At 33.9% G+C, this 16,959-nt stretch overlaps 2 protein-coding genes across 2 annotated transcripts; both read right to left on the bottom strand.

Annotated features, from left to right (window-relative positions):
• Window positions 1-364: 364 nt before the first annotated feature.
• LOC107950909 (transcription factor bHLH18) lies at window positions 365-2,533 on the bottom strand. Its single transcript, XM_016885820.2, has 5 exons — window positions 2,408-2,533; window positions 2,239-2,304; window positions 1,191-1,781; window positions 690-1,067; window positions 365-585 (listed from the first exon to the last, which is right to left on the bottom strand). Exons 2-5 carry the CDS (start codon window positions 2,272-2,274, stop codon window positions 511-513), a joined length of 1,080 nt encoding a protein of 359 aa, XP_016741309.1. The 5' UTR covers window positions 2,275-2,304; window positions 2,408-2,533; the 3' UTR covers window positions 365-510.
• Window positions 2,534-4,522: 1,989 nt separating this feature from the next.
• On the bottom strand, window positions 4,523-14,456 carry LOC107950506 (probable sphingolipid transporter spinster homolog 2). Its single transcript, XM_016885360.2, has 16 exons — window positions 14,198-14,456; window positions 13,796-13,927; window positions 13,571-13,672; window positions 13,248-13,352; window positions 13,060-13,135; window positions 12,895-12,969; window positions 12,619-12,721; window positions 12,466-12,531; window positions 11,905-11,986; window positions 11,385-11,482; window positions 11,198-11,274; window positions 10,976-11,089; window positions 10,745-10,864; window positions 5,583-5,711; window positions 5,258-5,336; window positions 4,523-5,044 (listed from the first exon to the last, which is right to left on the bottom strand). The coding sequence occupies exons 1-16, from the start codon at window positions 14,344-14,346 to the stop codon at window positions 4,893-4,895; spliced, it is 1,659 nt and encodes a 552-aa protein (XP_016740849.2). The 5' UTR covers window positions 14,347-14,456; the 3' UTR covers window positions 4,523-4,892.
• Window positions 14,457-16,959: the final 2,503 nt, after the last annotated feature.

Below are 16,959 nucleotides of genomic sequence, written 5' to 3' on the forward strand. Positions count from 1 at the left end.
CCTAATCCTTACATTTCCCATGGAAGAAGATTTAAATTCTAAAAGAAACTTCTTAATTGTAGAATAGACCAACATTTGATAAAAGTTTAATTAAGGCCCCAAATCTAGTTATAAAATTTAGCTCATCTACTTTTTTTTTTAAAAATTTAATCTTTTTATTTGTCTGATTTGAAAATTAAACCTCAATCATAACGCTATTGATGAATTTCTATTAAATTTGAATAATATTACATTTTTAACATTCAATGTTTTTTTTTTAAAAGTTAGTCCAATGTTATATATCAATCAGATATGAATCTTTAAATCAAAAAAGTAGAATGACCAAGTCCCTGAAATTAAAAGTAGAATGACTAAATTCAAAAGTCAAAAAGAGTAGAGGGATTGAGGGATAATTAGTCCTTTGATAAAAACGCTTCAAATCTCTCAAAACCCAATAAATTAATAAATTTCTTAAGCCTTCACAAAAAAGGAAGAATTTACATAACAACACGTAAAACTTCAAGAACTATTTCACATGAACTTCAATAAAGCCATTCTCAAATCCTTAACAAGATCCTTCACTGTCATATTGAATTCAGCATCTTTCTGGAAAAAAAGAAAAGAAAAGGGTTTTCATTAAATTTTCAAGTTGAATTCAATTCCAATGAAATAAAAGTCACCCATTTTTTTTTTTAAAAGTTGTTAATTACCTCAGCAATTATGGTAATGTCAAGTGTTGAATTCCCAAAAGGCAAAGCATTGGTATTAACAATTGAGAGACGAAGCTTCTCAATTTCGCTTAGTATTTTGGCTATGAAACCTTTGTGTTTCTCGCAATGGATTCGAATAAGGACGTCATTGTCTGAGACTTTAGCTTCGATTTCCGGCAATGCCGCATCCGAAGATTGGCCATCGGAGTTTTCTTCGCACGAAGAGGATTCGTCGTCGGCCGATAATAACTGGCATTTCTTCACGAAAACTACGGATTCCACTGTTCTTTTCTTGGTTTGCTCTTCTAGCACTTTTAAACGTTCTTGAAGTTGTTTCACGTACTTAATTGCATCACCAAGAACTGAAGCTTTATCCATCTATAACAAAAACAGCAACGTATCTTGTCATGGAACTAACTTCTTAATTTTCATAAAGTAGAGGGACTAAACTCAAAATTAGACCCCGAAAGAAATTACTATGAAGAAAGATGTAAACTTTACCTTCTTAAGGCCAGGAACAATTGCTGAGAGAGCAATGAAACGCTGATTGAGCTTTTCTCTTCTTTTTCTTTCGGCCATTATATGATCTTGAGCATGTGAAGGGCTTCTCGTCATTGAATAACTCCTACTGTTTTTCGCCGTATAATTTGTGCTTTGAAATTGACCAAAATAGTTCATATTATTTCCTGAACATACAGTTTCATCTTTAGGCTTAACGATATTGTCGATACCGTAAAGCTGCTTAGAATTTGCAGGCAATGAAGCTGCTGGTTTCTCGAATGAAAGAATGTGAGAGGTCGGGGAAGAAGGTTTTTTTGGGACAGGGACATGGTCGATGTTTGTGATGGTGCTGGAGTTCCAACTGGTACCGATTTTCAGCTGTTTTATCGGTCTGTCGGAAGCTTCATTAATGGAGAAGACGCAGTTGTTTGTGGTGGTGAAATTTGGGTAGGAAGAATAGCTCTCAGAGGAAAATGATGATTGCTTGAAGTTCCCTCTGGTAAATGCTGTCGCCGTTATATCTTCACCGGCGGTAAGTTCGGCTAATGAGTTCACATGACATTGGTGGATGATGTCGTATTCATCCATTCCCTGGTCATCAAAACCCCAAATTAGATCATAAAATGAAAATGGATTACTCACACAATGGTCTCTAAAATTTCAAAATGTTTAAATTAAGTCTTCAAAGTATATCAATTTTTCTTCTATTTTATATGAAACATTTTTAAAATCCGTGTATCAAATTTTAAACAGATTGAATCTGACTAGTTTTCAATACATCATATCTAAATTGTCAAAGTAATATGTTTAACATATCATACCCAAATTGAAAGTTGAGTTATACGATACTGTCCTTTAAAAATTCAATTAAAACCTTTTGAAATTTGTGACTAACATACAATCCAAATCATACTTTGAAACATTTCATTAAATATTTCAAAAAATTTAAATATATTAAGCTCCTCTAAACATTTTAAAAATTTTAATTAGACCCTTTATTTTTTTATTGCAAATTAAGCCCCAAATGATGATATTATGTTAATCTTACCAGTTCAGACAACCATTTTGCTGATGAAGAGTCCATAGTTGTAGTAATTGATGAACAAAGATTATCCTGAAAAAATGAAATAAAGTATTATAATTGAAATTAAAACAAGAGTAAATAAATAAATAAACAAAAGCTGGAAAATCAAGAGATTAATGATATGATTATTTACCTTTATTACTTTTCTAGTAATAAATAAAATTGCAGCAAAATTCTGAATTTTTCTCTTTGTGGCTGAAAACTGGGAAAACAGACCTCACCACTCTTCCCTTCTTATACTTGCATATGTTGATCCATCAAATTCTTCGATCCCTAAGCCACGTTTGAAAACTTTTGTCCTTATCTTGAAATTAAACCATTATTTAATTCAAAAGCAAAATGAAGAGATTGAAAAATAAATGAAACGTGGGGACTGGTTAATAAAATAATCTCAACTTGATCCAAGAAGAGATTGCGAATCGATAAGGAGCAAGCAAAAATTAAAAAATATATATATTTATAAATTAAATAATTATTGAATTAGTCATTACTATCCCTGTCAAACATTTATAAATGTATTTTTTTTTGTTTATCAATATTTTAAATCAAATGACTATTTATTTAATAATTATAAGCCGAGAAAGTAAGTTAACTCTACTAACAGTTCGTGGGATCGAATGATAAAAGAACTCGATACTACTCTATTAACAGCTCGTGGAATTGAATGGTAAAAAACTCAATACTACTCTACCAGTAGCTCGTGGGATCAAATGGTAAGAAACTCGATGCTACTCTACTAACCACTCGTGAGATCGAATGGTAAGTAGCTCGACGCACTTAAGCAAACTATCAATCTCGGAAAAAGAAAAATGACTACCTCAAACATTAATGCTGCTGAGTGCTGTTCATCATCCATACCTTGCGTTGTAGTTATTAAAATTAATGGGTGGATGATCCAATCCAGGGTGTGAACACCCATCACAATAATTGCTATTTTTCTTTTTCGTTCATTGACTCACATGTGTTAAGAAAAAAATGAGTAATTTAATATCCGTCTTTAGACTAAAGAGTAAACTAGTTTTTTTTTTAAATTTCATCTAAATCTAGTGATAAAAACTAGTATAGCTAACAAAATAACTAGACAACACGCCATGTATAACTCATGCTGACGTATAAAAATCAGCTTTTAATTGTAGAAATATATGAAACTTTTAACAAAAAGATCAGTTTGCTCTTTAATTTACCATACAATAACTTTACTTGTTTTTTAAGTAAATAAAATAAAATGTAATCCGTCTTTCGATACAAAAATCTTTGTATCAATGATTGAATCAAATACTCGAACTGAAATAACAAATCATATATAATTTGGGAAATATATTTGAATTGAAGCTCAAAATAAGATCTTTTAGGAAAAAATTAATTAATATTAATTAAGTGTTAAAGAAAACCCAATACATCAATTTCTAAATTAATCATCAATCTTTAAATTATTTTAAATGAATCATTTCGTCAGCTTAACCATTAATTTTTATATTAAAGGGGAGTTTAAATATAAAGTAGAACTTATTTAAAATATATGAATTAAATTATAAACACGATGAACAATATAAAATTAATTCATTTCTTTTATTTCTTTTATAGTTCATGAAAATTATTTTTTTTCAAGATTTATAACTACTCTTTAATAATATTATCTCGAGGGTTCAAATCTAAATTATTTTTTCGAGAATACAATGTGCCACCGAACACTTATTAGTAGCAACTTAATTTATTTATTGGTCTACGAATTGCACTTTGTTACAAATTGGACATTGCCCCACCTGCTGATCTCCAAGATCTTTTTGCGCCTGTTCCTAAATTAAATTGCCAATTCGCCAATCCACTATTTTGATCAATTCAATTCATTGATTTTAAAAAATTAATATACTAAAAAACCCTTAAATTACTATACTTTATTCAAATAAGCCCTTATCCTTTTCTTATACCAAAATAAGATCTGTTCTTATTCATGAAAACCCTTAATTTTAAGGTAAAAAAAGATTTTAATTTTTAATCTATTTATTATTTCATGCTAAATTACTAATGTGGTATTATCACATAATAAGATTTTGTTAATTTAAAAAAAAATAGTTTTAACACATATCACAATTTTATTTAAGACTATTTTGTGTAAAAGTTTAATCATGTGCAAGTTCATGAGCTTTTTGTGAAAAAGGTTCCCAATTTCCTTAAACAAGACCCAAAAAGGAAAAAGACTAAAAAATCAATTTTAGATTAGGTATTAATCATAGATTGTAGGGGTAGATTGAGAAAGAATGAAAATATTTTACTAGAAAAAAATAATAATAATTTCACATGCACTGATGATTCTATAGCATTTATCCACAGTATGTAAAACTATTAGTTGATATATCTACAAATGATTAAATTCAAAGCTGAAAGGGGAAAAAAGTGTAAAATTAACAGCAAAATACCTCTAAATAGGATGCCAGCTTCTTATTCATCTACCTTCTCCGAGACTGGCTTCGAAAACTTATATCTTCACGTATTCCTTAGTTGCAAACTCACCATTTGTCGATGTAGACCGGGACGTATAAGAATGCCACCATATTTTTGTGTTTGTTCCCACTTCTGATTTCGTTTATGTTTATGTTTATGTTTGCGAGCCGTGGACTTCAGCATGGAGGTCTGAAATTAGAGTCTTGGACTTCAGCAGGACCCTTATCTCCATTTCCATCAGGCAATGTCTTCATATCGACCATTGGGTTCGGAGAGACTTGAGTTTCATTTTCATCAGTACACTTGTCGACACTTGGTAGGAAAATACCTGTCAAAGAACAACAATAACAAAAATCTTGATTAAAATCCGAGTATCGATTTAGTACAGCTCAAGAATCAAAGAATGTTCGACCCTAAACCGGCAATCCTAGGAAAGAAAATGTTGGCCTTGAGTTCACATGGAAAGAGATTACTGCCCAAATTTAAAGCACACGGATTGTTACTCTTAAACCAGGAACAGAAAAGACTTATTAGTACTTACCTATAAACCAGAATCCGGCAGCAAGGACGAAGATCGATGTGAGCATAAGTGTAGTTGTCCTCCAATTGTTAATATGATCCTGCTCGAAACATCACTGGTCATAATGATGCTATAAATTTTTTAAATATTTTAGTTCCCCCGACAATTTATAGGACAACTTCAAGGCATGCTATGTTAGTCAAGATAAATGCATCTATTTGGTAGCGGTTGAAAGTGATCTACCGAACTAAGCAGAAAAAACTGTGAAACAGCATAGCAATGAGAGTAAAGAAATCTACCACATTAAAACACGTCCCTACACAAGCTCAGATGTAAATAATTGCACCTGGACAACCCCAAAAAGTGGGGAGGATGGCACGTCACCGAAAATGTGAATCGAGACAGTAGACATGGCCATAGCTAATGGTCTCAAACTCGGTTCGACACAATGAAGACACACAAAATTGACTGGAGCCTGCAAAAACGATTTTTGATGAGAAAATGACTAGGAAAACGGCATAACTGGCAGAAAATTCATGATAATACTAGTCCAAAATAATAAATACGGTTCCAGCGCCAATGTATCCATTACAGGGAGAAATGTACAGCAGAAATGTTCTTTCTATTATCAAACTGAAAATATGAAAATGTGGTCCGATTTCTATAAACTATTAAGTTATAGTTGCGGTTCCTACACCTGCACAAATACAAAATGTAATACATTGAAGAAAAAAAAATGTTGGAATCCCTATAATTAAGGATAGAAATTAGGATTTGTTTCCTTTAAAATGATTATTCCTCTCCTTATAATCTGTAAGCTAAAGCAGTAGAATAACAACAGAATTTTTTCCTTTGAGTTTTTTCATGGTATTAGAGCTTTAGGATTCATTCGATCCTATTTTTTTCTAATTTCCCTTCCTAAAAATTCCTTCGGTTTAGTCCTCCAATGGGTGATATTAATGAAAATTTCTCTGAAACTGAGACATCACAAATAACTCAGAATATCAATCGGGGAATCACTCAAGGTGAAATTAATTCCTCCCTTATAATCACCAACCATCGGCTAAATGGGAAGAACTTCTTGCAATGGTCTCAATCGGTTCTTATGGTGATTCGTGGTCGTGGCAAATTAGGGTACATCAATGGAGAAGTTCCACGACCAACCATAGCTGATCCTACTTATGTCACTTGGGAACTCAACAATTCAATTGTAATGGCTTGGCTAATTAATTCGATGGAAGGCCAGATAAGCCGCACCTATCTTTTTTTCAAAACTGCAAAAGACATCTGGGATGCAGTCAAAGAAAACTACTCAGATCTTGGAAACGCCTCCCAAGTATTTGAGATCAAGCTTAAGTTAAAGGATATCCGACAAAGAACACTCGAGGTAACTCACTACTACAACAATCTGAAAATTTTGTGGCAAGAACTGGATATGTATTATGAGGCAGATTGGGGTGAAGGCATAGAACACCACAGGTTTATGACCCATCTCAACAATGAATGTCTTTATGAGTTTTTAGCAGGACTGAACCGTGAGTTAGACGAGGTCCGTGGCCGAATTTTGGGCAGATCACCTCTTCCAACGATCGGTGAAGCAGTTGCAGAAGTTAGAAGAGAGGAAAAGCGTCGTCTTGTCATGATGGGAGATTCAAAGGAACCTAAACCTATGACCCCGATTTCTAACCGTCCTACTGAATATTCTGCACTCATCTCCAAAGGTCCACAGCCACAAAAACAACGTGCTGGAAATGATTCTGGATCAACAAGACCATGGTGTAGTCACTGCAATCGTGTTGGTCATACAAAAGAAAAATGCTTCAAACTCCATGGCTATCCTGAAAAAAAACAGAAGGATAATAGGACTGCCATGTTATCCTCCACTACCGCTGATGATGTTCTTGATGTTCGCTTAACCAAAACACAACTTGAGACTCTCCATAAGATACTTGGTACTCCCACTACTCATGGATCTCTAGCCACTCAAGGTACTGCCCTCAACATTGCTTTTGAATCTAATAATCAATCTCCTTGGATACTCGATTTGGGCGCCTCCGATCACATGACAAGTGACTCCATGTTGTTTCACACCTACACTCCTTGTCATAACAAATCTCGAATCCGCATAGCTGACGGTTCTTACTCACCTGTGGATGGAATAAGAGAAATACAAATGCCAGGGAGTTTTTCTCTCGATAAAGTCCTACATGTCTTGTAATTTACTTTCAATTAGTAAACTTACTAAGGATGAAAAAGTTCTTGCTGAATTTTCTGCAATTGGTTGTGTGATACAGGAACAGAAATCGGGGAGGATGATTGGCACTGCTAAAGTTGATGATGGACCATTTATTTGGAATAAAAACAATGCACAAGGGGGATTGGCTCTATCTACTTCAAAAGAAGACACTATTATGTTATGGCACCGTAGGTTAGGACATCCAAACTGTGTATTTGAAAAAACATCTTTCGCTGTTATTTCAAAATAAAAGTATTAATTCCTTGAAGTGTGAAATTTGCCAATTATCTAAACATACCCGTGTGCCATACCCATTAAGACCACATATTCAGTCCCAACCTTTTTCGCTAATCCATAGTGACTTATGAGGAGCCAACCGAGTGAAAAATATTACAGGGGCTAAATGCTTTATAACATTCATTGATGATCATACTAGGGTCTGTTGGGTCTATAGTCAAAGAAAAATCTGAAACACCCAAAGTATTCCAAAATTTTCACTCAATGGTTCGAACCCAATTCAACTCTACCATACATACCCTCCGTACTGACAATGGGAGAGAATACTTCAACTCCATCTTAAGTCCATACCTTTTTGACCAAGGCATTATACACCAAAGCTCTTGTCATGACACTCCTCAACAAAACGAGATCTCAGAGAGAAAAAATCGTCATCTCCTTGATGTGGCTCGAGCCATAATGTTCACTATGAATGCTCCAAAATACTTGTGGGGAGAAGCTGTCCTTACTGCCTGTTATCTCATAAACCGAATGCCATCAAAGATCCTCAATTTCCAAACACCTCTAAATACTCTTTTAAAGGCCTTCCCTCTATTTCATGTTCCTAATCTTCTAGCCAAAATATTCGGCTCTAAAGCTTTTGTCCACAACCATCAACCAAATCAATCCAAACTTGATCCTCGAGCCCACACCTGCATCTTCATTGGATATTCCCCTACACAAAAAGGCTATAAGTGTTACTCACCAACATGGCGCCGAATGTTTGTCTCTCGGGATGTTACCTTCTTTGAAAATGAACCATACTTTGCAGCATCTCATCTTCAGGGGGAGATTTTAATGAAGATGAGACCCTTAATACTCTCCTCATTATACCTCTTGATCCTACTACTACTATCACAAACAAACCTATCCCAGATTTAGTTGTTGTTTCCCCTGTGCAGCAAGAATTTAACACTGTCCTTCCCAATAACAATACCTCCACCAAAGTACAACAGCCACCTGATCAAAGAAAACAGCAAATACAAGTTTACTCCCGACGGAATCGTTCTCCTGAAACTGATACAGCAGTGCCAATTACATCTCCAACCGAGGACTTTTCTGAAGCAAAAGTCCCACCTCCGTCACCATCCATCTATCTCCCAATTGCAGTTCGAAAGAGTACAAGGAGCTGCACTCAACATCCTATTTCTCGATTTGTATCCTATGGAAATTTATCTAAGTCTTACAAAGCTTTTGTGACTAATATTGATTCTGTAAAAACTCCAAAAAATCTAGAAGAGGCTCTTGAATCAGCTGAGTGGAGACAAGCCGTGATGGAAGAAATGAAGGCCCTCAAAAACAATGAAACATGGGAAGTCTCGAATTTACCTAAAGGGAAAAAAACCGTAGGGTGCAAATGAATTTTCACTACAAAATTTAAACCCGATGGCTGTATTGACCGATACAAAGCTGGACTTGTGGCTAAGGGATTCACCCAAACTTATGGTCTTGACTACAACGAGACGTTTGCACCGGTTGCCAAGCTAAACACCGTTCGGGTCCTGCTATCTCTTGCTGCCAACCTTGATTGGCACTTGACTCAATTGGATGTAAAAAATGCTTTTCTCAACGGGGAATTAAATGAGGTGTACATGGATTTCCCACCCGGGTTTGAAGAAAACAATGACCAAGTGTGTAAGTTGAAGAAGTCCTTGTATAGGCTGAAACAATCTCCACGAGCGTGGTTCAGCCGATTTGCAAAAGCTATGACTAGCAGAAATTACATTCAAGGACAGGCAGACCACACCATGTTCTACAAGCACTTGGAAGAGGGTAAATGCTGCATCCTTATCGTTTATGTCGACGATATAATATTAACAGGAAATGACTCGAGCGAAATTTTGAGATTGAAAGAATTTCTTGGTACAGAGTTTGAACTTATAGACTTGGGGAGTCTTAAATATTTTCTTGGTATGGAGGTAGCAAGGTCGAAAAAAGGTATCTTCATTTCCCAAAGGAAATATGTCCTTGATCTACTGTCGGAAGTTGGTTTGATGGGCAGCAAACCAGCCGAAACTCCTATGGAGTTTAACCTTAAATTGGGAACTAATGAGGATGGAGAAGAAATCGACAGGGGGAGATATCAACGTCTAGTAGGAAGGCTCATCTACCTATCTTACACCCGTCCAGACATAGCCTTCAGTGTGAGTGTTATTAGTCAGTATATGCATGCCCCGAGGGAGAAGCACCTGGAAGCTGCATATAGAATACTAAGATATCTAAAAGGAACTCCTGGTAAAGGCCTGTACTTCAAGAAGACTGTCAACCGAAGCGTGGAAGTCTATACTGATGTAGACTGGGCAGGTTCTGTTAATGATAGACGCTCTACAAGCGGTTATTGTAGTTATGTTTGGGGTAATCCCGTGACGTGGAGGAGCAAAAAACAGTCTGTGGTAGCACGCAGCAGTGCAGAGGCAGAGTATCGAGCACTATCTCATGGTATATGCGAAGGAGTTTGGATACAAAGACTTATGGGAGAACTAAAAGTGCCTTATACCAGACCTATGAAGATGTACTTTGACAACCAGGCTGCTGTCAACATAGCACATAATCCTGTGCATCATGATCAGACCAAACATGTGGAAATAGATCGTCACTTTATAAAAGAAAAAATACACTCAGGAGAAGTATGCATCACCTACCTACCTACTAGACAACAAGTTGCAGACATGTTAACTAAAAGTTTGAACAGAAACATGTTTGAAGAACTTATTGGCAAGCTGGGTTTGATTAACATCTACACTCCAGCTTGAGGGGGAGTGTTGGAATCCCTATAATTAAGGATAGAAATCTTACCTTATTACTAGTAGTTCCCTTGTAAATAGAAACTAATCTCAGTTACTGATTCTTAGGAAATTAGGATTTGTTTCCTTTAAAATGATTATTCCTCTCCTTATAATCTGTAAACTAAAGCAGTAGAATAACAACAGAATTTTTTCCTCTTGAGTTTTTTCAAAAAAGATAAAAAATCTAACATACTCGACTTTTTGTTTTACCTGTGCAGCAAAAAGAAGTAATTCACCTACTGCAAAGAGTACCAGGAAACCATACAAATTCCTGAGACAAAAGGCAGAAAAGCAAGATATTGCACCCAGAAATGTCGCACCTGAAAGAAGCTGTTACAGAAGCGAAGTAAGCCATAAACACCCAAAAAAACCATCAAATTAAAAAGAGACATGTAAAAGGGAACTGTTCGCATTAGACAGTATCGGAGAAACAATACTCACTATAAAAGCATGATTTATTGTAGCACTCATGTGATCTAGGATGAAGCCACCGGCTATTGTTCCGAAGATCCCACAAACAACTGTAATCCCTCCAAACAACATATCTGCACTCTTCTGCAAAAATCATGATTTATATGAGTACAGAACCAAAAGAAGGGCCAACTATGATTCTCTCTTATGTCAGGAAGAAAAGATTTTGGTGTAACTTGGGACGGACTATACCATATGATAAATATTGTAACCAGCCTTTGGCCCCCAATACCCATATGCTCCAAGGACAAAGGTGTACGCTACATAACCTGGAAGTTCACAATCCAAAGTAATATCATACATCATAAATACAAGCATAGTATTTATGAGAAAAGAATAGTTTATCTTAGAAATAACATGTATGGGGTCGAGAATATACCTAAAACATTTACAACATAAACTTTGTCCACCAAAAGCACTTTCATGTCGTTCCCAAACTGAGATAACCGATTCAAAAAGTTGTGTATGTCTAGTGACCTGCCCCACAAATATTGAAGTACACAGAAAAAGTTTTAATGCGTCTAAAAAGTTAAATCTTAGTCTAGGTTTTGATAAGATAAATCTGTTTCGAGTTTAAACCAAAGACACATGACCCTCTTCCAAAATTACATTGGACATCAGTCTATTCCCCACAGCCCGTTTATAAGAAGGCTGATGGGTACAGTACAGAAAAGGGTTGTGACCCCATTGTGAACAACATTCTTAATGCAATGAGTCCAATGAACCATTTATCATATTTAAATCTTTCTTATTTGTTGACTCCTCCCCGTTTCCGTTAATAGAACTTTTTATAGCAAATAAGATCTGTAAATGTATATTGTTTTGAAGCAGTTTGCCCCGTCATAAGGAACAATGACTATTAAGTCATGAGAGATTTAATAAGTTCAAGAACCACTCACTTGGAAGTTTTATTCAATTCATCAGCACTGATACCATCACCTCCAACCAAAATAGGGCCTTTTACTTTCGATGCATCCAAATCTGCAACTAGGATAGGTTAGACATGGAAAAACAAGAGTGCTGGAAAAAGGCACTTCACTAGCCAGCAGGACAGCTTATTACAAGAAACAAACTTATGAATCATTCAGTCCCGGATTAGTGCTTTTAGCATGCAGAACAAAAGAAAATGAGGGATTAAATCACAAAACTTGTACAAAACATTCATAGAGTAATATAGAATAAAGAGGACATTGAATTTTGACCTTTGTCTCACTGCATGGAGCAGGAATCAGCATCATAAAAGAACTTTCATCAAGTCTGATTTTTGGCTATATACCTTGAGACGTACTGAATCACTTCTTAGGTAAAATATTTGGTTATCGGAAGCAGGTGAGACTAATAAATACTTATGACATGCATATATACATAACAGGTACATAGCTCCTGATAATTGAAAGTGACTTCTCATAAACAGTGGACCAATAACAAATAACAGAAGAAGAACAATGAAGAGCATGTACCATCAGTTACAGCAGAAACTGTCTCCATAGGTGTCGATGCTTTTTTGGATTCAACCGAAGAAAAACCTATAATTCAAAGTTCAATGATGTTTAATTGTTGTGAGATTATAAAATAAAATCTCTAAAGTGCAGATGACACGCCAGAGCAGTTACCTTTCAACTGCAATGGTTTCACTACAAAACCGAAAACAGCAAATGGAAACATTAACAATGCCTCTCCCCAGAATGCATAGCGCCAGTTAAGATGTTCCCCGACCTATATGAGAAGCAAACACAATTCGTGACTAATAATCAAACATCCAGCGCAGCTGACATGCCTACACAGTCAGAAGGACTCGATCAAGTGAATTCATCGAGGAGTACAAATCACATCTATAACTTATGACCAACAATGAAGTGAGAAAGAACGAGAGGGATATGCTAACTCACTAATCCGCCATAAACATATCCAAAAGCAATTCCAGTAGGTATGCACATATAAAACACTGCAAGCCAGGCTGTTTTCTGAAGCATGATAGAGATTTAGTACGATAGTGTAGTCTGGGGCCAGAAGATAGATGTTTCAAAGTTTGGAACGAAACAAAACAAATGAACCTGAGAAATGGGAGCGTTATCGTCAATAAACGGAGCTGCAAGACTTATGAAAGAAGCTTCCCCAACACCAACCAGCCTAAAACATCAAGATCCAGCCACATTTTTTTTTTTCGTAAAGAACATATTGTAGCACAAGGGAATAACACCACACCGGATTCTTAGAGGGTACTGAAAATAATTACACTTACATGCGGCATATTGCAATAAACCAAAAGGAAGGAGCAGCACCACATCCGGCAGTAGCCAAGGTAAAAACAGATAATCCAACTCCGATAAGCCTAAAAGGGTTGTGGCTGCAGTCACAGAAATCAACTATAATTATTATAAACCAAATTGACAAGTAAATAAATGCCAAAAATACTGCAGTAATTAGTTAATTACAGCAATAAAACGATGAACCCTGAAATTGAACTGATTCTATTTAGCATTCAACATGCTAGTGCTAAGCGAAATACCAAAATGCCATATCAAAGAACTTCAGATTTTAATGAAAAAATCAAAGGAAATTCACCTCTTTGCTAAGGAAGCAAATACCGGGGACGAAACAAGAAGTCCAACCATAAATGCAGACGATAAGAGACCGTCTTGAAAATTAGTCAAATCAAAATCTCCCCTGCAAGCAAACATCTTTCAGTAAAACAACTAAGAAATAAGTCAATAACAAGAAAAAGTTTACTTATTCGAAACTTTTTGCAGCGAAAAAACGAAACATTGTGAGTTAAAAAAAAGTTCTTACTGAATTCCACTACCAGATTTGCAAATTCCCTTGTCATCACAAGTCCTTTTCTTCCCATTAACACCATTGCTAGCTATGGTTCCTCGATCCAAATAGTTTATCATATTAACCACACAAAATATAAACAATAACCTAAAATAGCAAACCAAAAAAAAAATAGAAAAAAAAGTTAGAAATTTATCATCTTTATCCAAAAAAAAAAAGTAAACTTTAAAAGAAAAATAAATCTACATTCACTTAACTTTTTGTCCTATATACCCTAATTACAGTTCAAATCAACCCCAAGTACGAAAGATTCAGCTTTAGTCAAATTAAAGCAGAATTTCTATAGAAAAGAGCTTAACAATGAACTGTTGAAAAAGTTGAAGTCTTTTTTTTTTTTAAGTTAAAAGGAAAATTCACCGTTTGGGTGTGAACCAAGAAGGATTAGAAGGAAGATCCATGGTGGAGGAAGAAGCAGCAATGTGTTGTGATTGAGGGTTTGATTGTTGAACTGACACTGAGCCTTCTTTTTCCTCTTCCATTGAAGGAGTTGAAGATAGTGACGCCATAAAAATAAGATTTTTAGTTTACTTTCTCTTTCTTTTTCTTTTTTCTTTTTCTTTTTCCTTTCTTTTTGCACTTATACCACAAAACGATTTTTCTTCTTTTGAACAAGTTTCGATCAGTTTATTGGTTGAAATTAAATAACTTATTAAAAATTTTGTAATTATTAATCAATTTTTTAGCTCGATCAAATTATTTATGGATTAATGAATTTAATTTAAGTTAGGACTAGAATTTTAAATTTTAAAAAAATATATAAAAATTAAAATTAATATATTAAAAAATAACAAATTGTAGCATTTGCTAAAAAGTTTTAGATCATAACTTAAGCCTAACTTTTGTTTGGATATTTGGTTGATTTCCAAAATGTTAGGCACTTATTGGGTAACAATATGTCTATCTGAACCAACTAATTAATCTCCCTTCATATTTTGGAACATACATAATCTCATTTCTTATGATTCGTCCCTTTGATTTAATCATGACATCAATTTAGTACAATATTACAATAATAACCAAATTCACATCCTTCATTTTCTTTCTAAAATATTATTTATTAAAATTATTAATTGAATTATTGATGGAATGATAGAAACTTCTCTGACTTTTCTCAATTTTGATATGAAGTAAAGTAGCTCATCATTTCAAAAGAAGAAGGAAATAATTTAATATCTATCAGTTTTGAGTATGAACAACTAAGGATAAGTAATTACAGCGTCAATTGTATATAAATTTGATTGATATGATAACAAATTTAACTTTAAATATTTATATATTTTATATAAATGCTAGCAAAATGTGTAAATGTTGAGGGCTAAATTTGTTAAAGTGAGACCACAGAATGTGTAAATTTTGAAGCTAAATTTGTTATCATAATAATAATAAATATGTGCAATTGACAAAAAAAAATTAAAGTTGTGATAAATTATTTTTATTTACTCACTTTTGAAATTTGGAAGTAACTCAATTATTTTGAAAAGAACTAATTTACTCAATATTGAAATTGAGAAAGACTAAAAAAACTTGTTTTATTAATTTTCTATTAAAGAAAACTATTCCTCCATCTTAAAAAATCCACCTGTATTTAAGAGAAAAATTACTTAAACAATTTAGATAATAAATCGTTAAAAAGTTGTTTATCAAGTAAAAGTAAAAAACGGGTATTTTATCTTTTATTTCTCAAGGTATTCTATCAAAGATAGCGCTAATCATAAATTTTAAAGTTACTCTATATCCAAAATAAGGATCAAATCATTTACCACTGGCTAAGGTAAAAGACACTATTGCATCTCACCTAGTATATCTTTTCTTTAATTCTTAAATTTCTCCATTTATTCTTTAAAATATCACGTGCAGTATTTCTTAAAATACTTCTTCACTTCCCTAGAATTTCCCATGAATAATGGATGTGACTACTTCTAGTAGATATGAAATGCACGAGTATTCCTGTCAAAAAAAAACCCCAGCGAAATGTTTGAATGGGAATCGTAATTTGTAATTCAATTGATGAAATTATTTTAGTAGCTTTTTACTTTTGTTAAAACATTATTTTAAGAAATGATCACTTGAAGTAAATTTCAAAATTTGGAAAGCTTCATATTTATATATTTTTATTTTGATTTAAAATTGTATATTTTTATAAATTTTATATAAAAGTATAAAAAAAATTAAAACACTCCATAATAATAATTATTAATTCTTTTAAAATTTATAACAAATAAATAAAATTTTAATTGAAATGGTAAAGTTAATACATTAAAAATGACAATATTGGGTAAAAGCATCATAGCCCCAAGTACTAAGAGTTAAATTGCATTTTGATTCCTCTATTTAAAAAATAGACAAATTAGTCTTTAAATGTTAAATTAAATAGCAAACCGGTCATGTTAAAATTTTCATCAATTTCTATTGTAAAAATTAGCCATTGTTCATCAACATTATGTATAAGTTGCATGCCACGTATCAGTGCCTGGTTGAAATTTTTAACTGAAAGTACCAATATGCTCTTTGAACTAACGTATAAGGACTAATTTGTTCATTTTTTAGTAAAGGAAGAAAAATTCAATCTAACTCCTAATAAAATTGCTCTCATAATAATATTTATTACTTCGTAAAACTTTAGCAATTACTTAGCTAAATTGTGATTTGATGAATGAGTATCACCAACTCAACTAGTTCTTTAAATCTAATATAGATAGATTAGATAGTATATTAAACTCATAATACAGAAAATATGCTAAAAAGTATACGGTATATTAAAACTGTACTTTGAACACTCACTACCAAAACTAACTATAAATTACTGTTGCATATATATCTATACTAATTATAAAGTTAACTAACTGTTGACACGGGTTACCAACAAGAGGAGATGGATGTGGAGGAGAGAGTTGGTTCACTTAAGTTAACCGGAGAGCCGACCAAGAGGAGTGGGGATGTTGTTGTCAGGGAGGTAAAAGGGGATGGTGGAGAGAGAAAGAGTCCTCGTTCTCTCATGCACCTTGACTTATATAGTGGGTTACTCTTTGACTCGTAGTGCCATGCAATAGATTGTAATGTGACCTGCATAGTTGTGTGGGCTGGCTAGGTATCGGTGCCAATGCTGGTTAGTTATTGCC

The sequence above is a fragment of the Gossypium hirsutum genome, chromosome D03 (genome assembly GCF_007990345.1).
Source record: "Gossypium hirsutum isolate 1008001.06 chromosome D03, Gossypium_hirsutum_v2.1, whole genome shotgun sequence".
In the NCBI taxonomy this organism is placed as follows: Eukaryota; Viridiplantae; Streptophyta; class Magnoliopsida; order Malvales; family Malvaceae; genus Gossypium; species Gossypium hirsutum.

Coding starts and splice junctions, on each gene's coding strand:
- LOC107950506 (XM_016885360.2), bottom strand. CDS start 14,346: ATGGCGTCACTATCTTCAACTCCTTCAATGGAAGAGGAAAAAGAAGGC. Junction 13,928..14,197: donor TCTTGGTTCACACCCAAACG/GTGAATTTTCCT, acceptor TTGCTATTTTAG/GTTATTGTTTATATTTTGTG. Junction 5,337..5,582: donor CACTTTTTGGGGTTGTCCAG/GTGCAATTATTT, acceptor TGTTTCGAGCAG/GATCATATTAACAATTGGAG.
- LOC107950909 (XM_016885820.2), bottom strand. CDS start 2,274: ATGGACTCTTCATCAGCAAAATGGTTGTCTGAACTG. Junction 1,782..2,238: donor CAAAATGGTTGTCTGAACTG/GTAAGATTAACA, acceptor TTTGATGACCAG/GGAATGGATGAATACGACAT. Junction 1,068..1,190: donor TTGTTCCTGGCCTTAAGAAG/GTAAAGTTTACA, acceptor TTTTTGTTATAG/ATGGATAAAGCTTCAGTTCT.